Source organism: Phacochoerus africanus, chromosome 10 (genome assembly GCF_016906955.1).
Source record: "Phacochoerus africanus isolate WHEZ1 chromosome 10, ROS_Pafr_v1, whole genome shotgun sequence".
Taxonomy (NCBI): Eukaryota; Metazoa; Chordata; class Mammalia; order Artiodactyla; family Suidae; genus Phacochoerus; species Phacochoerus africanus.
Genome location: NC_062553.1, coordinates 10,806,645 through 10,828,173, shown reverse-complemented (window position 1 = coordinate 10,828,173; position 21,529 = coordinate 10,806,645). Strand labels below are relative to the sequence as shown.

The following is a 21,529-nucleotide window of genomic DNA, read 5'->3' as shown; positions in this document are numbered from 1 at the left end:
ATCTGTAGATTGTTTTGGATAGTATGGCCATTTTAACAGTAATAATTCTTCCAGTCTAGGAGCATGGGATATCTTTCCATTTTCTTGAATCATCTTACGTTTCTTATATCAGTGTTTTATAGGTTACAGCACTTAAGTCTTTCATCTCCTTGACTAGGTTTATTCCTAGGTATTTTTTAAATGTGATTTTAAACAGGATTTTTTTAAAACTTTCTCTGATATTTCATTGTTAGTATAAAGAAATGCAACATGGAGTTCTTGTTGTAGTGCAGTGGAAACAAATACAGCTAGTATCCATGGTGATGTAGGTTTGATCCCTGGCTCGCTCCTGGGTTAAGGATCCAGTGTTGCTGTGAGCTGTGGTGTAGAGAGCAGATGTGGCTTGGTTCCTGCAGTGCTGTGGCTGTGGTGTAGGCTGACAGCTGTAGCTCCAAGTCAGTCCCTAGCCTGGGAACTTCGATATGCAGTGGGTGTGGCCCTTAAAAAAAAAAAAAAAAGGGCAACAGATATCCATATATTAATCATGCATCCTGCTACCATGTTGAATTCATTTATCAGTTCTCATAGTTTTTGTGTGGACCGTAGAGTTTTCTATATAGAGTATCATGTCATCTGCGTGTAAAGACACTCTACTTTTTCTCTTCCAATTTGGATGTTTTAATTTATTTTTGATTGCTATCACTGGGACTTCCAATACCATTGGAATAGAAGTGGTTAGAGTGGGCATCCTTGTCTTGTTCCAGAATTTATCGTGAAGGCTTTCAGCTTTTCACTTTTGAGTATCATGTTGGCTATGGGTTTATTATAAATGGCTTTTATTATGTTGAGATGTGTTCCCTCTATACCCATTTTGCAAATGCTTCTTCTGCATCTCTTGAGATGATCATGTGGTTTTGTCTTGTCTTTTATTGATGCAGTGACATTAATAGGTAATTAGGGTTTAACATATACAAATCTATCTCTTAATACCAATACATAGGGGATTATGGTTTCACCTTAGGAATTTTGGGGGGACACAAACATTCAATCCATAGAAATGTCTTAATTTTTAAAACTACTTCCTTTTTGATGAATATTTATATTTTCCTCCAGAATAGTTTAGTGCCTAAATTGGTGTATGTGTGTATCTGTACGTGGGCATGTATGTACATGTGTGTGCCCACTCATTTTTTTTCTTTTACTCAGTGGATTTTATTACATTTATAGTTGTGCAACGATCATCACAACCCATTTTTACAGTATGTCCATTCCAAACCCCCAGCGCATCCCCCCCACCCCTCAGCCTGTCTCCTTTGGAACCATAGGTTTTTCAAAGTCTGTGAGTCAGTGTCTGTTCTGCAAAGAAGTTCATCGTGTCCTTTTTACATTCCACATGTAAGTGACAGCACTTGATGTTGGTGTCTCACTGTCTGACTGCACTTAGCATGATAATTTCTAGGTCCATCCATGTTTCTGCAAATGCCGTTCTTTCTTTCCCTTTAATAGCTGAGTAATATTTCTTTGTGTATATATGTACCAGATCTTCTTTATCCACTCCTCTGTTGATAGACATTTAGGTTGTCTCCATGTCTTGGCTATTGTATACAGCGCTGCAGTGAACACTGGAATACACGTATCTTTTCGAGCCATGGGCCCACTCATTATTTTTATAGAATAAAATTTGTGTGTTTTACTGGGTCTTAAAAGTATGACTGATACCCTGTTATACTGGCAAAGGAGGAGAGCATTCCAAGTAGAAGAAGGTCAGAGAGGCAGAGACAAGGCAGATTACTAAATAAAAACATTTATTTTGTACATTTTGAAAATAATGATTTTATTTCATTATTTGTAAGTATTCTCTTCTCTCTGGTGGATCAGTTGCACTTTAAAATATTCTCCTATCTTAACTGTCATTTTTACATGATAAAAAAATGTACAATGAAACAATTATCTGTTGCGTATAAGGGAGGCAACATAAACCCAAACAGACAAAACATTTTTGGGATATGGGTGGATGTATACAGCTAGAGCAAACTCAACATTGGGAGCATCAATATTGTGTACCCCAGTACTGTACACAGCTTCAATTAAAGGCTTCACTTCAGAGTATGGCATGTGAAGGGGAAATCCAGAGAACTGAAGGAAAACAGAACAACCAACAGCTTTAGTCGTCAGTGACTGTGAGGTTTTCACTGTATTTTTTCCCTAGGCAAATATGTGCAGTTCTTCATATTTTTAATAGGAAGTCTTAGGATCTCAAAGTCATTTCTGTAGTTTTGTTTTTCTGTTCAGCTTTATATTAACAATACAGAAAATGGAGAGGGGCTAAGTGTCTTTTTTGTTTTAATTGTGGGCATACTGACTTGGCCCTTAAGACATCTGTTAGTCACCCAGCCAGCCTCCGCTGTTCCCTCCCATCTTCATAATAGCCTCGAGTTTGCACAGAAACCTGTGCACTTCCAGCGACCTAGGTTAGGTTAATCAATGCATTCTCTGCCCCAGTGTTGAACTACAAGAAAGAGCATATGATCTAGAAAACTTGCAGGGAATAATGGCAAGCAGCTTGTTCTCTCCAGCTCTGAGTCCTGCCAAGAAACCACTGCAGCCATTTCCTACCACAAGAAGAGCCAGCCTGCAGGTGCTGCGTCACATAGAGGAGAACTGAGCAGGAAGACCTGCAGACATGCTACTCACCCCTAACTTGACCCGAATAAACCCAGAAGTTCTTACTGCTCAAGCGTGTTTAAACTAAGTTTTCTGTCATTTGAATTCAAAACATCCCAGCTGAAAACCTAGCCTTAGAAGTTAAAGGATAAGTTTTAGTCAGTGAATAGAATTAAATGTCCAACTCGATTTTCATACTGTTTAGCCAGTGAGGCTCACAGTCTGACACTGCTTTCTAGGTGTTTGTATGCAGCTATAGGATGTGAATACAGCACTACCAAATCGAGAATTTTTCTTAGCATTGAAAAGCATTTCGTATAAAAGTCATATCCTTAAAAAGAAATCTAATCTAGAATGGTTGGTTTCACATTTATGTTCAACTGAGTCTCATGATTTATCCAGATAGTTTCGTTTTCTTTACCCTCCTGCAATGTTATAAAAGTTTTATTTTTCTTCGGATCCTCCTACCAGAAAATGGTGGTATTTCTGTCTTATAGAGGCATTTTGCTATTTGATGTTAGGCTCATTATTGAGATTTGAATTTTTAATCACATTTTTCTTCTATGCTGCTTCATCTACGCACTTTGGGGACCAAGGAGGGCATTCTGAATCCAAAAACTCATTACCGAGCAATTTCCAATTCGAAATGGGAGCTGCTTACCCTGTAGTCTCCCAGCTGTCTGAGCAGTTCTGCCCTGTGGTCGTCTTCCACGTCTTCGCCCTGGTTTCTTTCTAACAGAGGCAGGAAGTGACGCAGAGTGGAGGTGCAGTATCTGTTCCACCGAGTCAGATGGCGTGGCCTCCAGTCCATGATTTTTTCTTTCAGTATTTTTTCGATCCTGTTCATAAACAACAAACTCCCATTTTTTGGTGACTTGACTTTTCCTTTGTAAACAAAAATAGTATTCTGAAACTATTAGAAGAAAACAAGATCTTTTTCAGAAATTAGTTATTCTCAGGATCCCAAATAAGGCTTTATTTGAAATTTGCGGTTGAGAGTAAGTTGGTGTCTTTTAGTAATAATACTTTAAAAGGGTTACACTTAGTGGGGTGCACGGTAACATGCTACTCTTTACATGGCTTGAGGCAGTAGTAAGGGCTCACAGGCTTTGATGTGGGAAAGATCTGGCTGGGCTCAGAAGCCCCGTCTTAACACTTGGTAAGTCTGTGGGCCTCTCTGAGCCTCAGTTTCCACACTTGTGGAACTGGGAAAATAAGTTCTGTTTGAGGCTCTAATAGGCTCTTACCAGCTTTCTACACGCGTTAGCTTTATAGAGTAGCTGAAGTTCACTGAACCACTAAATTGGACGAAAGAGATGCATATTTTTAAGCTGAGGATTAAGCTACTGTCTGAACAAGACCCGTAAATAACATGATGTTGAACTCTAATCTGAGGTAAAGTTTTTGGAGAACTACCTATTGTTGCTGGATTTCACTGCTCAGTCTCACTACCATGCTGATGCTAAAGCTTTCTTTTGAGCCTTGGGATATTGAGATCACATCTGCACTTGGTATCTACAAACATGAGTTAACATTTAACTGCCCAAGTTCCTTCACATTCATCCCAGCTGAGAGCTGGTGTTAACCCTCTCAGTGACAGACTGCGTGTGGATTTATGGATCTCATGACCTGTCTTGCAGTTCAGCTGCAGCCACTTTGTCTGTCCGCTGGTAAATTAGCTCTTCTGGCTATAAAAGAAAAAAACAGTTCAGAGTCTACAGATCAGTTACACTGACTTTCAATAGCTATACATCTATTTAAAAAAAAAAAATGATGAACTCAGGCATTCAGTTAGATACAGAGAATAATATAACAGATGCCAGTGTACCCATGACCTACTTTAAGCATCACAAAAAAATTATAGTTCTATGTAGTTCTTTCTCAGCTTTATTCCCCTTTTTCCTCCTCGCAGAAGTAACCACACCCTGAATTTGTTTTTTTAGCACTCCTTCCTTCATTATATATTGAAGATTTACTGTGTGCCAGGCACTTTTACAGGTAAAGGGGATCTAGCTTTGAATAAAATCCCTGCCCTCATGGTGTTTACATTGTAGTCAGTGGAGATAGGCAAATTAGTGAGCTGTGTTTATGACGTCGCTACAGAAGTATGTACCGATATACAATATATTGTGTTGTTTTGCATGTTATTTAGGCTTTATGTAATAACTTTATATTGTGAATATGCAGTTTTTCTCCTTAACATTATAGAGGAAATAGCAAATACATATTTTAATGTGCTTCCTAAGATTGATTAATACTGATTCATTCACGTAACTACTATAAAATATTCTACTGTGTACCATGATTTATCCCGTATGTCATTACACTTCTTAGGCTTTTGCAAACAATGCTCCTGTGAAAATGCTTATGTTTCCTTGTATACATGGGTGAATTTCTCTAGGGTGATTTTCTTAAAACTGCTTTTGGAAAGATCTGATCCACAGTAAAAAATTTATATTACACATGTAATACAATTTATATTACACGGTATTTATTATTCTGTCATTCTGTCTGTCTATACCCAGCTATCAGAGTTTTAGTAAACAATTTCATGCTTACTGTTTATAATCTACTGCTGTTCAGGACCCTGTGAATTAATGTGAAGAAGTCCCTCCTGGGAAGTTCCTGTGTGTGGCACGGCTGGTTAAGGAGCTGGGGTTGCCTCAGCTGTGGCAAGGGTTTGATTCCTGGCCTGGGAACTTCCAAATGCCACAAGTTTGCCCCCCCCCCCCACAAAAAAAGAGAGAGTGCCCCTCCTGGACCATGTCCTGAAGTTTGATTTCATGTTTCAACAGCAAATGAGGAAACTAGTAAACTGAGACTAGCATGTAAAAAATTCAGTGGAATACATTTTATGATTTTTTTAGGTCATGATACTATATCAAAACTTACTCTTGCACATACGTGTGTACTGATGTTTGTTTCCCATGTGTGTGTTCACAATGTGATCGTCTGTTTCTTATTGCAAGTTGGGCTTAACTTAGTTTGAAAATCAAATATTCTAGACTAAATATCTAGGGGTGGAATTCAGGGTCAAAAAGTATCTGGCTAACCAATATCATGATGTAAAATTCCTCACTTTTTAATGTACATTTGTTAATAAAAACACTATACCTGAACACTGGAAAGGCCAGGATATGGAAGGCTTCTTGAAAAGAAAGATTTCCATAGCTTGGGCTTGGTGACATCAAAATTAATCCTCAGTGGGGAATCATATCGTTGAATATTAAACCAAATCTAAAAAAAGACAAGATTACTTGACTGTGTATGGTAGCAGATATATGTGTATTTTATACACGTGAGCATGTATATATAGAGCAGCAGCAGAGTGAGACAGCAAGGGAACATGTAGCTTGCACATTTGCTGTCATATTTTGACTTGTAAAACCAATAAACATTTTACAATCAGTGGCAACATAGAGTTTCATGGGCTATTTTTTCATATTTTCTATACCTGCAGTTGAGTTGCACCTTACTATTAAATGTAGGCTGATAAAATAAGGTTTCTTTCCTGGTGGTGAGAAATTTAGAATTCTTTCATAAGAAGACAGACAGAGCTGCTCCTTTCTTGGGCAGCCCTGCTCTTCCCAGCCTCCCAGCAGTGCTGTTTGCTTCCACAGCACCTCAACCTCTGAGAGGGCACCCACCTTGTTGAGGCCCTGTAGATACTCATTATGGAACCAGCATTTACTCCCTGTGTGACTTTGGACAGTTTAGTTACTGCGTGCCTCTGTTTCCTCCTGTATAAAAGGAGGATAATAGTACTGGGTAAAAAATCTCTCCATTCAACATAATCATCAAGTACCTTATATTGAGGCTCAGTTCTAATCACTGGGGATAAAATGGTGAATGAAATGGAGTTTCTGCCTGCATGCAGTAGCTAATGAGAAGACAGTGCAAACAAAGAAACACATGGAGTGTCAGATGTGTTTGTTCTCACGAGCCCCAACTCTTCACCCCTTTCTACTCACAGCCTTTGCTGTTACTTGGTAGTTGCTCCCACTAAAAGGGCAGAAATGTATCCCCTTGCCTTCTGACTTTTGGTCAGTAGGCTGGGATGAAAGTGTGAGACTTCTGTGTCCAAGCTTAAGAAGCCCCGTGTGTTCCTGCTTGTCCTTTTGTATCTCTGCCATTGTCATTGCCCCAGCTCCCAGAATGAAAATGCAAGAAGCAGAGCTGTCCCAGCCTGGGTCAGCAGAACCACCCCCGCTGACCCCGCCGATCCACGAGAATAACTGAAGCCAGTTAGTTTGGGGGTGAGTTTTTATGGTATTTTGTGGTGGCAATAGCTAAACTTACGAGGGCTATGAAGAAACGTGTGCAGGAAGAGGTGGAATTTTGGGGTAGGCAGACACATTTTTACCGGAAAGATGGCATGAAGAAGTGAAGGAGAAAGTAGTGAAGGTATCGGATAAGGGCAAGGGGCATCTATGCAGAAAGAGAAAGTGCAAAGTGTGTTTGAAGAACAGCAAGGAAGATAAAGTGGAATAAAAAGGAATGAGCAAATTAGAGCAAGAAAAGATGGAAAGATGATGGAGGCACGGCAGCTGTCACATCACAGAAGGCCTCGCAGGCCATTTCAAAGATTTTAGGCTTTAACTTTTGAGTGAGCCAAGAAGCCACTGGAGTATTTTAAGCAGAGGAGGGACATAACTTACTTTTCTATTTTCACAGCTTTAAGAAGGCAGTTTTGGCTGTAGAGTAGGGAATGTGCAGAAAAGTAGTGGGAAATAGCACTGGAAAAAAAGCTGAAGTCAGATCATATAGGGCTTTCAAATCCAAGGTGAGAAGCTTATTCTTGAATCTGTATGGTGAGGGACCCTCAGTACTTTTCAAACTATCAAATGATGAAAGCTGAACACTCAGAAACAATAAGGTATCAAAATACCAAATAATGGACTGAATTGGAGGCAGATTATTTATTTGGCTCTTAAGAAAGGTAGGATGAAGCAGTAATGGCATTACCTGGAAAACAGAAGAGTTAGAATCTATATGATTTGGTATCTATTAATAGGATTGAAATGGGGGAAGTACGGGAGGCAGGAAATCAAGGACAATTCTGGGGTTTGAATCTGGGTAATTGGCATCCATAGAAATAGGAAGCCCAGGAGGAGGAGCTGTTTCCAGGGACAAAGGAGACATGATTTGATTTATGGATGTTCTGAGTTTGAGATACTGATAAAGCAACGGGGTGTCTAGCAAGCAGCTGAAAATTCAGGACCCCAAAATTCTAGGGCTAGGTGACAGAATTATGAGTTCTTTGCCAGAATAAACAAGATAGAACAAGAAAGGTAAATAGAGAATTTTCAGGAAAGACTTTTTTTTTTTTTTTTTGCTTTTTAGGGCCGCACCCGCTGCACATGGAGTTTCCAGGCTAGGGTTTGACTTGGAGCCACAGGTGCCAGCCTATGCCACAGCCACAGCAATGCCAGATCCAAGCCGCATCTGTGAACTACACCATAGCTCATGGCAACGCCAGATCCTTAACCTGCTGAGGAAGGCTGGGGATTGAACCTGCGTCCTCATGGATACTAGGTGGATTCATTTCTGCTGTGCCATGGATGGGAACTCCCAGGAAAGTCCACTTTTAAGCTGTGGGAAGAAGAGCCAGTGAAAGAAACCAAAGAAGCTCCTGCAGATAAGTCAAAACCAACGCCTTTATCAGTAAACCAAGGAGGGGAAAGTGTTTTTTCCATGAAGAGGTGATCGGTCGTGTCACATGCCATGAAAAGGAGAGGAGAGTGAGGCATGGGAGCAAAGTACTGGATTTATTTATCCATTTGCAAGACAGTGGTACTTCCCGAATTTATTCCCCTAGAGTGGTCAGGGAAGAGGACTAGATTACAGGCGGTTAATCTAGTGAGAAAGTGGAAGCAGGGGATATAATTAGTGTTTAGAGAATTTGGGAAGGAAAGGAAGGAGTGGCAGTGGTAGTTTAGGGTGTCCCCAGGTTGGGAGAAGCACATGGGAATTGTTGGACTTCTGAGCCTATCCATCGGGAGAGAAGGAAAACAGCGCGGCAGGCTGGGACAATGCGTGAAACTGTTGGAGAAGGAGAGGAACAAACGTGGCTGAAAGGGGAGTGAGGGAGAGAGGCTGACGATTCAAAGACATGCTGTGATGGAACAGGGGCCGCTGAGGTTCCAGAGTCCCAGGCCAGTAGAGCGCACCTGAGGCCCTCTACTGAGGGGACCGAGGCTCAGAGCAGGTTCAGAACAGCTGCTCTGGGGGATGGGCGGCATCACGGGCCTCTGCCACATGTCTTGTTAGAAGAGGGGAAAAGGGGTCTTTCTTCCTCGAAAAACTTGGGCTGTATGGGAAATAGTTAACCATGCAGGAATTGTTTTAAGAAGTAATAATTTTAATAGACAGCAGAGTTCTTTAAAGGCTTTTCTTTTTTTTCTTTCTTTCTTTCTTTCTTTCTTTCTTTTTTTTGTCTTTTTGCCTTTTCTAGGACCGCTCCTGTGGCATATGGAGGTTCCCAGGCTAGGGGTCTAATCGGAGCTATAGCCACCAGCCTACACCAGAGCCATAGCAACACCAGATCCAAGCCACGTCTGTTACCTACACCACAGCTCACCGCAACGCCAGATGCTTCACCCACTGAGTGAGGCCAGGGATTGAACCCGCAACCTCATGGTTCCTAGTCGGATTCATTAACCACTGAGCCACAATGGGAATTCCTAAAGGCTTTTCAATGTCTGTTGACTAGTTACCAATTATGCCTTGTTACCAATATGACCTTAGAATGGCTCTCTACATGTAGATGGAGCTTAGTAGGTCATTTAGGATTATAATAATGCTTTAAAAAATAACAGGAGTTGCCACTGTGGCTCAGCAGGTTAAGAACCTGACATTGTCTCCGTGAAGATGTGCGTTGGATCCCCTGGCCTCACGCAGTCAGTTAGGGACCTTGCATTGCTGAAATTTGTGGCGAGGGTTATAGATGGCGCTCGGATATGGGTGTTCCTGTGGCTGTGGTGTAGACTGCATCTGCAGCTCCAGTTTGACTCCTTGCCCTGGGAATTTATGCCGCAGCTGTGGCCTTAAGAAGAAAACAAAAAAACAGCATTTGAATGGTGTGCTACACTGCTCTTTTCATACCTGTAATATGATGAATGCCTATGAAAGATAAGTACTTTGTTGGGTGCTTGGCACATATTATCTCTAATTTTAGCAGTAACGCTGAATAGCAGCCCAGTGGTCTTAAAGTAGGGTGCACATTATAGGGATATGAGAAGAAATATTAGATCTTCTAATGATTTCTTTTGAAGACTTACTTCTGTGTGTCATGTAAATAATACATTGATACATAAGTAAATACATGTAATTTATAAATAAAAAATATGTATATATTGAGGATGCATGCTCAAATGATTGTTCTGACAGATACATAAAGTTCAGAGCCCACAAAGGTAGGTAATGGTTATAAAAACAGTCACAGTAGCCAATGCAGGGTTGTTACTGTATGTTAGTTGCTTTGCATTTACTGTCTCATTTACTCCTCGTAACTATAAAGGAATTACTGCCAAATACCTTTATTTTATTAATGAAGAAGCTGACACTGTACAAGAGTAAGAAACTTTCCTAAGCTTACCCAACTAGTAAATGACGAAGCTGGAGTTTAAACTCAGGCAGTCTGATCCCATAACGCATGTTTTAGCCAGTGCCTTACACAGTATCCTTTGTAATTAAATGACCCCCCTCCCCAAACTGGGTGCAACCAGAATCACTGATGGTACCTGGGAATCCCTTAAAAAGGGGAAAAAGGGAAAGAAAGGCAGAAAGTTTAAGGAATTATCAGGTGATAACGTGCTGCATACAGTTCTCAAAACACTAGAAGTTGAGCATTATAAACTCTTACTTTGGAAGGGAAAACAGGACAGAGCCAGGATGCAAATTCGGGTCTTCTGAGTCAAAAATCCCACATTCTCTCTTTAACCTAGAGCATCTTGCAGAGCAGATGGCTGATTCAACTGAAAGTTTTTATTTAGGACAGTTCTGCTACTGTGCTTCACTCTACATTTCTTAGTTTGTTATATGTATATGTTTACATTTTTTGAAACAAAATATTAAAAGCAGTAGTGGTTCAATTAAAAAACAAAAGCAGGAGTTCCCGTTGTGGTGCAGTGGTTAACGAATCCGACTAGGAACCATGAGGTTGCGGGTTCGGTCCCTGCCCTTGCTCAGTGGGTTAACGATCCGGCATTGCCGTGAGCTGTGGTGTAGGTTGCAGACGCGGCTCGGATCCTGTGTTGCTGTGCCTCTGGTGTAGGCCGGGGGCTACAGCTCCGATTGGACCCCTAGCCTGGGAACCTCCATATGCCGCGGGAGCAGCCCAAAGAAATAGCAAAAAGACAAAAAATAAAAAAATAAAAAAAATAAAACAACAACAACAAAAAACAAAAGCAATAACCAACTGTATTTAAGAGGAAATGGTGATACTTACATTATCGGGACCTATTAAACAGCCCACACTTTTTAAGGGGCAGAATGTATCAAATTGTCCATAAAAATGTCCACTGCAAGGATTCCATAATAAATAGTGACTTTGCTCCTGAGTAAGCACATAGGCGGTTGGACCCTGAAGGAAAACAGCCATGAAACCAGTTTCTGATTAATTATGCAATTAGGGTTGTGAGTAGTTTACAGACAGTTCATTATTTCAGTTGCACCCCTAATTTCTAAAACTCCTGGCTAATGGTGAAAATGAGTTTGAAGTTCTGGATTGTGCTGAATTAGGAAATTTATTTTTGCAACATTCTCGCATCTGCAGCTAGTGCAGCATAGTGACCCAATGGGGATGGTGGTCATGTTAGTCAGCCAACAACACATCTTTTTAAAAAATAAGTTAAATGAGATATGTTGGTTTTTTTTTCAGTTTTATGAAGATATTATTGACATCCAGCGCTGTACAAGTTTAAGGCGTACAACGTAATGATCTGACTCACGTACATCAGGAAACGACCTCAATAGGTTTCGGGAAGATCCATCATCTCATACAGATACAACATTAAAGAAATAGGAAAACACTTTTTGTCTTGTGATGAGAACTCTTACACTCTTAACAGCTTTCATCTGTAACATCTAGCAGTGTTAATTACCTTTATTCTATTGTATACTGTGTCCCTAGGACCTACTGATCTTATAAATGGAGGTCTGACGCCCTTCATCTAATTCCCTCTCTCTTCTTCTCCTGCCTCTGCTCTGAGTTTGTTTCCTTGTTGCTGAAGTATAATTGACCTACAGCGCTATGTCAGTTCCTGCTGAGCAACATAGGGGTTGGATATTTCTCTATATTTCAAAACAATTATCATGACAGATCTAGTTGTCATCTGTTACCAGGCAAAGATACTACAAAATCACTGACTCTATTCCCCACACAGTACATGTCACATTTCATACCTATAACTCATTTATTTTTGGCTGTATCTATGGCTCTGTTTCTGCTTTGTCATGTTTGTTCATTTGGGTTTTTTTTTTTTTTGTCTTTTCTAGGGCCACACCCACAGCATATGGAGGTTCCCAGGCTAGGGGTCGAATCGGAGCTGTAGCTGCTGGCCTACATCACAGCCACAGCAACGTGGGATCCGAGCCGCATCTACAACCTACACCATAGCTCACGGCAACGCTGGATCCTTAACCCCCTGAGCGAGGCCAGGGATCGAACCTGCAACCTCGTGGTTCCTAGATTCGTTAACCAGCCAGGTCGGGAACTCCTCATTTGTGTTTTGGATTCCACATACAACATGTGTCTTTCTCTGACTTATTTCACTTGGGATAATACCCTCTAGGCCTATCCATGTTGGTGCAAATGGCAAAGTATCTTAAGATTGGCTGAGGAATGATTACTGATGGAAATAAGAAGTCACTGCATTTTCTTTTTAGAGTCGGTAGGATTGCCTTGTACGTATTTGGAAGGTTGATTATGTCTGAATACTACCTCTAATTCAGTAATTAATATTTGATATGCATTTATAAATATGTACATGCACAGAACACAATTTGAAAGGATACATACTAAGCTCTTGACAGTGAGTACACCAAGGAGGGTGGGACTGGGAGCTGGAGCCTGAAGGGGGACTTGAGCTATTTGATCAGAATACGTATGTATTGTTGGAGTCTCTTTTTATAGTGAGCACTTCTTCTCTCATTTACTGCTCCTGTATGATTTCATTTCAGGCTCACAATAGCCCTCTAAGGGGACGGCAGGGCAAAAATTATTGTCCCAGTATCATTATAAAGCTCAGAGTTGTGAAGTGACTTGCCTAGAGTCAAACTGCTGGCAAGGAGTGGGCAGAGCCTTGAACCCAGGCCTTGAGACTTCCTAGCCCAGTATTCTTTTCCCTGTACCGTCCTATCCGGAAGATAATAATGGAGAATGAATTAGGATTCAGATATAATACCACCTGACTATTAGCAACTTGTGCTACCTAATTCCCAAGGATTCCTGGAGCTTTGTGGCCTCTTTGGATAAGCTGCTTCAATCCATGTGACTTTTCTAAATTTGCACCCCAACAAACCCCAAATTTAGGGATATTTGCAGCAATCTGGGGAAACAAATTTTAGTGATCACCATCTCCAGTCTAGTAAAAATAACAGTGATAATACCAAACTATAGCTTTGGATACTTTTTCCTCTGCTCCTGTGGTTATCTGTCTTGTTCTCCTTTGCCAGGTTAACAGCAGGTGCCTGCGGAAGAAGCAGGTGTGAAGGGATCGCTACGCTGGCTACACTTCCTCAAGTCCCCTTCACCCCCAACACTAGATCACTAAGTGAATCAGAATTCTTAGCAATATGGGCAGGAGGGGGCTCACTCTGAAAGGTCAGAGCTAGGTGGGGGCTATGGGAGGTAAAAGCTTCAGATTTGCCAAAAACACTCTGCAGCATTGTGTAGGACCCAAACCATTTCATGTTTTTTAGCACTTTTTTTTTTTTTTTGGCTGTGCCAGGGACGTGGAAATTCCCGGGCCAGGAATCAAACCTGTACCACAGCAGCGACCCAAACCACTGCAGTGAGAATGCCAAATCCTTAATCTGCTGTGCCACAAGAGAACTCCATCAATTTATGGCTTATTCCTGGTTCATTCTTCCTATTATGGAACCTCTGGGTCATTTTCCTTGCAAATCAAAGGATTGTTAGGAAAATATGTCCTGCCCATGATTTGGAACATAACATAAACATGTTGGACAAAGGCGATCTCTGTTAGAGCCAGCCTGTGACCTTACCTCAGGAATGGCATTGCCCATCACCAGCCAGGCCTTCTTACCCAGGGAGAGAAAATAATTACAGAGTAATACTGCATGCTCTTCTTCGTCTCCTGCCAGGAGATCAAGAAATTGCTGACAAAAAGAAAAAAAATTATGTTGCATTGGCTGACTGCTTCACTCGAGATTGGACGGTACAGGATTTTAAAAAGCCATTAATATTAGTGCCTTAAAGGATAAGGTCTATATTAAAAACATTTCCCCAAACTTTGGTACTATGTTAATTCACTAAAAAAAAAAAAAAACACTTTTATTTGGACACAGTGTTTCTCTGACATTGATGACATGGCTTTCTAGAATCAGTTATGGGGTGGGGTGGGGAGACACATCAAAGCTTTACCTTTTGTTTTGAATTTGTATATGATAGCTCCCTATATGCTAACCACTTTTTAAAGACTATTTTTCAGAGCCATTTGAGGTTCACAGCAAAGTTGGGAGGAAGGGACATCTATTTCCTGTGTTTTCCTTGCTCCCATACATGCAGCCTCCCCACCATCAACATCCCCCACCAGAGTGACCCATGCGTGACAATGGATAAACCTACATGGACATATCATCACTACCCAAGTCCATGGTTTAGATATAGGGCTCACTCTGGGTGGTGCACATTCTCTGGGTTTTGACAAATCTACCATGACAGTATCAGGCATGCAGTGTAATGACACTGCCCTAAAAGTCCTCTGTGTTCTGCCTCCTCATATCCTGTTCCCCCACGCCCGCAGCCACACTGTTTAAGCACCCTACATGCGGTATTTCATCCTAGAACAAACCTTTGAGGGCAATACTCTTCTCCTTCTATAGATGTGGAAGTGGAGGCCCAGAGATGAGGCTCTACCTGGGAAGTGGTAAAACCAGTCCGTCTCTAGAGCACATGAACTGTTCTATTCTTTGTATATTTTACAGATATCTTGACAATTTTATCTCCACAACTGTCAACATTACGTTGCCAAAATGTATTGGGGAACAAAACCTTTTAAGTGTACACTTCACTGTCTTGCGTTCAGAGCTGTCCTTCAAAAGGAGCTGTATAACCCAGGTCAGTTTTACGCAAACACAGTACAACATGAGATCCAGAAGCAGAATGAATACCAGTGATAATATGTATGTGTTTCATATGACTGAAGATTCATTTGGAAGTTTATGGAGCTTATGTTGACTGTAAGTTCCATGAGGTCAGAGGCCATGTTTATTTTGCTCATAGCCAGAACTTAGCACAGTGATAGGTGACCAAGAAATACATACTGAATGAGTAATGACACTCCTTAAGAAGCCCATAAATAGGAGTTTCTGTGGTAGCGTTGCCATGAGCTGGTCGCAGACTCGGCTCGGATCTGGTATGGCTGTGTCTGTGGTGTAGGCCAGCAGCTGTGGCTCCGATCTGGCCTGGGAACCTCCATATGCCATGCGTGTGGCCTTAAAAAAGCAAACAAACAAAAAGCCCATAAATAAAGGAATATGCAATTTCCAAATGTAATGAGAAATGTGATTTTGATTATTTTAGGAATAAAACTGGGTTGTTGTTAAGCTAACACTGGGAGGATAAATTAGCATGAAGACATCTGAAGGGGTTTTGTCTGTGTGTGCACAAGCAATTTTTTGTTTAACTTGTGAACTTCGGGTAAACTGACCAAGAAGAAAAAAAGTACTTCAGAATTTAGCTCATCCTGCTAAAGAGACGCCCATGGAGATTTTTTTAGATAATGACTAATGAGTGTTGCAATTTAAAATTATGCAAGCCACTTATTGATACTCCACGGCGTCAGCTCCAATTAGTAAGTCTGTGCGCGAGAACTACTTACATCAGATGTGCTCCACAGGTCACAGATCCCGGCAAATGAGACAGTGTCAGGCAAGAAAGGGATCAAAGACACATATCGAGCCACGAGTTCCTGTTTAAACAAAAATAGAAAGCTGGATCCTCGAGCTCATTTCTTGCCTGAAAGTCTCATGCATCACAAACATTTATGTGAACCAAATGAAACAAATGCTCCTAAGTGCTTACTAAGTGTGGTTAATATTATCTCATTTAATCCTCTCCAAATATCCTGAGGAGGATTATTGTTATTATCTTTCTTTTACAGATGAGGAAACTGGCTCTTGCGTCTCTTTGAAATGTCTTCATCTCCCTTCCAACCCCAACCCCTTACTTTCCAGGATAATAGGACTCTCCAAGATCATCTTGTGCTTTCCCTAATCCAGTCCTGAAAGCAGCCATTTCCCTAAGAAGCCCTGGCTCATTTATTTATCTATTTTTGTTTTTATTTTATTTGCTTTTTATTAGGGCTGCACCTGCGGCATATAGAAGTTCCCAGGCTAGGGGTCGAATCAGAGCTGCTGCTGCCATCCTACACCACAGCCACAACAACAATGAATCAGAGCAACACCGGATCCTTAACCCACTGAGTGAGGCCAGGGATCGAACTGAGTTCTCATGGATACCAGTAGGGTTCCTTACCACTAAGCCATGATGGGAACTCCGTGTGCTTTTTATTTTTCACAGTTTTTCTATGTTTTTTTCCTTTCCCCACTCTCTTTACCTGATTTTATTGTGTTATCTTCCTCCGGCGTGGAATTTATGCTCACTTAAAAAAAAAAAATCTTTTAAGTTGTTAATCTACATTTCAGTATGAGTATTTAACTTAAATTCTAAAGTTATTAGATGTCTTTTTCCTCATCTTAGAAAATACAGGAGCATTAAAATACTTTCATCAGTCCTGTCCCAACGTAAATTTTTTTTCAGGGTTTTTGTTTTATTTTAGTTTTTCAACCACATTGCTTTTATTATTGCTGTGAAGACAATGCTTGTTGATTTATTCACAAATTTCCCATTTTCTTTCCCTATCTTTATGTGCTGCATCTAGGATTTTCTAAGAGCCTTCCTTCTCTTTAAAGTAAATTTTTAAAGAAATTCCTTAAGTGAGAATCTTTGTGTTGTGAATTCTCCAAAACAATCTTTAGTGTGAAACAGAATTTCACTGTATATAAATTCCAAGTTTGATGGCTATTTTCTTTTAGCCTTTTCAGGATCTTAGTCCTTTTCTGGCTTTGACTTGTGCAGCTGAAAAGTCCGTTGGTCTAATTACTGCTCTTTTGCAGATAATCTGCACTTTCTCTGTAGCTGCTTTTAGACCATCTTAGTTTTTGTCGTTCTCTATGATATGCCAAGATTTTAATTTCATTTTATTTATCTCGTGTGGGATTTGTTGGGTTTCCTGGATCAGAGGACTGTGGTCCTTCATCAGATCTTGAAATTCTCAGCTCTCTCTCTCAGAATATTGCTTTTCTCCTTTCATGCACAATCTGGCTCTCCTCCCTTTATCCTCAGTGTCTCTTGGCATCTCCCTTCCTTTTCTGTCTCTGTGCTAGAAGCCAGCATGTATATGTTAATGCACTAATTCTCACTGTATTTACTTGTGTGTACTTTATGTATTTAGCTGTATTTACTATTTGTTCAATTTCTGATTTTAACTATTCTTTTATTTCTATAAGATCCATGTAGTACTTTTAACACTCTGCTTGTTAGCTCTAAGAGTCTGTTGTGCTTTTGTTATGTTTTTAATTCCCTGGATGTCTTAAACATACCTATTTAATATTCTGAATCTGGTAATTCTAATATCTGCAGTTGTTGTGGCCCAATTCTGCAATATATTGTTTCTGCTAACTCTTACCTTCTTCATAGTGACATTTCTTCATCGATGGTCATTTTTATGTTCACGTTGCTTGGAACTTCTTCTGTGGAATTTCTTTGAGGCTGATTTTAAAGGATGCTCTCCTAGAAGGATTTGCGTTTGCTTCTGATGGGAACTTAGGGCCATTACCAGCAGCAAGTTCTTGAAATTAAAATTTCGACTAAACTTTTTGGGGGCCATACGGCTAGTATAAATTCCAGTCCCAAGTGTGAATAAAGACAGATTAGTGATTAGGAATTCTCAGGAGGCACTTTTATTTTTTTCTCCTCCATCCAGGGTCAAAGGTGAGACAGACTTTCTTCTCCAGGGCAGGGTATTTCCTAGTTTACCTACCAACAATTTTACCCTTCAGGAGCCCCAACTCTGTAGCTGAGTCTCTAATTCAGTCTCCCAACCTGCTCCAGCACCATCCATCTCCTGTCTCCAGCAGCCCTGTGGCCCAGTGAAACCCAGCTCTACCGTCGGGAATTACAGAATGACCTCAGAGCAGACACTGTTTTAAGCCCACCCTGGTGCAGTCTTGCTTTCCCGGTGTTTCCTGCTTCTAGGTTTCTTGATTCACCTGATTTCTATTTCAGCCATGATTTAAAACATTTTATTTTATTTAAGTATATATATATATATATATATTTTTTTGTCTTTTTCAGGGCCACACCCACGCATATGGAGGTTCCCAGGCTAGGGGTCTAATTGGGGCTGTAGCTTCCAGTCTACACCGCGGCCACAGCAACGCCAGATCCGAGCCGTGTCTGTGACCTACACCACAGCTCTGCAACACCAGATCCTTAACCCACTGAGCGAGGCCAGGGATCAAACCTGCAACCTTATGGTTCCTAGTCGGATTCCTTTCCGATGCACTGTGACAGGAACTCCAAAACATATTTTAAATATTTCATTCTTAAGTGTTCTCTACTGGGAGTTTTCTCCATATCTACTATACTAGAGAGGACAGAAGCCACTAATATGGTTTTTAATAAGAATTGATAAATAAGTGAAATGTGGAACACAAGGTTGGTTTGTTTTAGATACCTCTATAGCTGCTGATGGGCACATCATTACCCTGTTCCTAAGTTACTGTATTGATGACTTACTCGCAGCAATTACTCTCTATACTATCCACTCTCCAAAGACAGTTGTGGGTTACAGTCACTTAAGAACTGCCCGTTCAACATATCGTCCTCTTCCAGTGGGGCTTCAACAGGTAGGCGCTCGGCAGGCAGAGAATGACGCGTGCATATTTAATGGCCCAGTACGGATGTGCTTTATGGCAATGGTCTACACACTGTATGTACTTAAATCCTGGAAATAATTTCTGTGTAATTCGAATTTAATGATGCTAACAGCATTAAGTATAATACCAAGTGCTTATCATGGTCTAATCGAAAGTGCATGAGTTCTGAAGTCAGCGGCCTAGGTTCACCTTCTAGCAAAGTTATAGAGAACACATAATGAGAACATGCTTATGCCAGACATTGTGAAAATATACAGTGGCTTCCAAATGTTAATTTTCCAGCACCCAGTATGTCAGGAACACAGTAACCACTCAGTAATTAATCAATTGTTCATGGAAAGAGTGGACTAAGGTTATTATCCTCAACGGCCCCTTGGACTTTTCTAAAGAAAGTAAACCTCGGACGTCCCATCATGGCTCAGTGGTGAAAACCTGACTAGTATCCATGAGGACGAAGGCTCGATCTCTGGCCTCGCTCAGTGGGTTAAGGGTCCAGGGTTGCCGTGAGCTGTGCTGTGGGTCGAGGACATGGCTTGGACCCTGTGTTGCTGTGGCTGTGGCCGTAGGCCAGCAGCTGTAGCTCCAATTTGACCCCTAGCCTGGGAACTTCCATATTTCAAGGTCATGGCTCTTTTTTTTTAAAGACAAAAGAAAAAGAAAGAAAGTAAGCTCATGGTACTAAAAAAGTTTTACTCATTAATCACTAATGATCTCGATGTAGTTACTGTTGTAAGTACTTGAAATGTGGTAATTAAGAGGGCAGTACGTTGACATTTTAAAACCTTTTTAGCGCCAACACGGATTGGCTATGAAATACTTACAGCTGTTGCCTGGGGGTTGTTGGGGTAGGCGCCAAGGAGCTCCTGAGGAGGGTTCAAAGGCTTGAGATAACGAGTAATAAAGACCGTTTTCCCACTAATGTCAATCACTGTTGTCAGGCACTGACGATTTGGAAACTTTAAGGCACATTCAGCTTGAAACTTCTCTGTCGCTTGAAGTAATTTCTCATCTTCCTGAGAATCAAACTTCAGAAAGAAAGAGTTTATATATGATTATAGGAAATACAGTAGAACCAGCTCAGATCCCACGGAACTCAGTGTTTGCTTCTGGAAAATAATATTTAGTGACCCCCTTATAAAACTGTCATGCCCTGGTATTCCTGAAGCTTTACTTCATTTTATTGACAACTTAGAAATTAGATGGAGTCATTAAATACTTAAAATACATTCAACAGCACTGAAAGAAAGTAGTCAACAGGCAAGCAGCCGGGAAATTACTGGATTAAATAAAACAATATATATAAATATATATAAACGTACATAAATTCAACTATTTTGGAATGGATAAGCAATGAGATTGTGCTGTTTAGCACTGGGAACTATATCTAGTCACTCGTGATAGAGCCTGGTGGAGGATGAAGTGAGAAAAAGAATGTATATATGCATGTGTGGCTGGGTCACTTAGCTGTACAGCAGAAAATTGACAGAACACTGTAAACCAGCTATAATGGAAAAAACAAAAAAATATTAAAAAACAAAAAATAAATTCAACTACCATGTACTAATTCTGATTGATGAGCCCGAGCAATAGTTTTATGTGTATTTTGATGCTGGTTTTAGAGGGGAGAAGGGCTCAGAAATCTAACATTTCAAATGCAAAGCTAAAACAACTCATGTTAAAAGGACAACAAATTTACAGGTATGTATGAATGTGTTAAAAAGTTTTAAATCCATAACCAATATAATAAATAATAGTAATGGCAAAAGGAAGCAAAACTAGAAATATCAAATGTGCAATAGTTTTTTTAAGTGGTTCTCTGATCTAAGTAAGATAAGCCGATTTCCAGACTTTTTTAGAGTTACTCAAAATAGATGAAACAGCAAATTTCAATTGTCTGTAGATGTATGGAGTCATTTTTCCTTCAAGCCACCGCTAAAAAGTAGCATGAAAAAAGCAGATATTCAAATATTTTTATATGATTTTTTGTTGTTTAGTATAAAAATTTATATATGGTTGCTTACATGCCAAAGGATTTTAAGACAAACAATTTTATTAGAAAAGTAATTTTTAAGGAGGATTTACATTCTAGGCAGGGTTTAAAAGCTTTGTTTTTTGAGGGGGGAAATGCATCCAGATAGCCCCTTCAGCATTTTAAATTGCTCAAGTATTTGTTTACTCTGTCTCCCTCATAGAGGGAGATTCCTGAAGTCAGGGATTTTGTTTTGATCTAGGTGGTTTTTTTAAAAAATCTCCAGGATCAAGGATACTCCCCAGCACAAAGTGTTTGACAGATGTTTCGCATGACTGCATGAGGGCACAGAAAACATCCTATTACTTCTTCATGGCTCTTAATAGAATCTAGACTACTGAATTACTCTTGACTCCTCTTATACTGGAGCTGGACTGTGGCTCCTGTTTCTAAGTTGCCTGTTGTACCTGAGAAACTGGGGTAGCAGTGGTGGGGTTAATTAAGCAGGAGGGAGGCACTTCCAAAAGCCTCCTGTATATCCTCATGGGGTGTCTGTCACCTGACATCTCAATCTTAACATCATCCTCACCATTAGAACCACCTGCCGCTCAGCTCGGTGCCTGCCGGGACACGGCAGCTACTGAACAGGTGTTACGACGAAAGCATAAAGAAATGGAAATGGTGAGCTTATACAACCATGGTACGGCTGTGTCACAGACGCCTAGGGTA

General features: G+C 40.5%; 1 protein-coding gene across 4 annotated transcripts in view; it reads right to left on the bottom strand.

The window, feature by feature from the left end:
- Positions 1–1,776: 1,776 nt before the first annotated feature.
- CC2D2A (coiled-coil and C2 domain containing 2A) overlaps positions 1,777–21,529 on the bottom strand; it is a 120,346-nt gene continuing 100,593 nt past the window's right edge. The window contains exons 30-37 of one of the 4 annotated variants that reach the window (XM_047797979.1): positions 19,653–19,856; positions 15,711–15,800; positions 13,873–13,986; positions 11,093–11,227; positions 5,758–5,880; positions 4,273–4,331; positions 3,305–3,482; positions 1,777–2,115 (exon numbers count right to left, since the gene is read on the bottom strand). In XM_047797979.1, the coding sequence (XP_047653935.1) occupies positions 1,927–2,115; positions 3,305–3,482; positions 4,273–4,331; positions 5,758–5,880; positions 11,093–11,227; positions 13,873–13,986; positions 15,711–15,800; positions 19,653–19,856 (1,092 nt within the window). In that variant the 3' untranslated portion in view covers positions 1,777–1,926. Of the gene's footprint in view, positions 2,116–3,304; positions 3,557–4,272; positions 4,332–5,757; positions 5,881–11,092; positions 11,228–13,872; positions 13,987–15,710; positions 15,801–17,585; positions 17,684–19,652; positions 19,857–21,529 lie in introns of those variants that run through there. The other 3 variants (XM_047797980.1, XM_047797981.1, XM_047797982.1) reach the window with 3 other exon arrangements.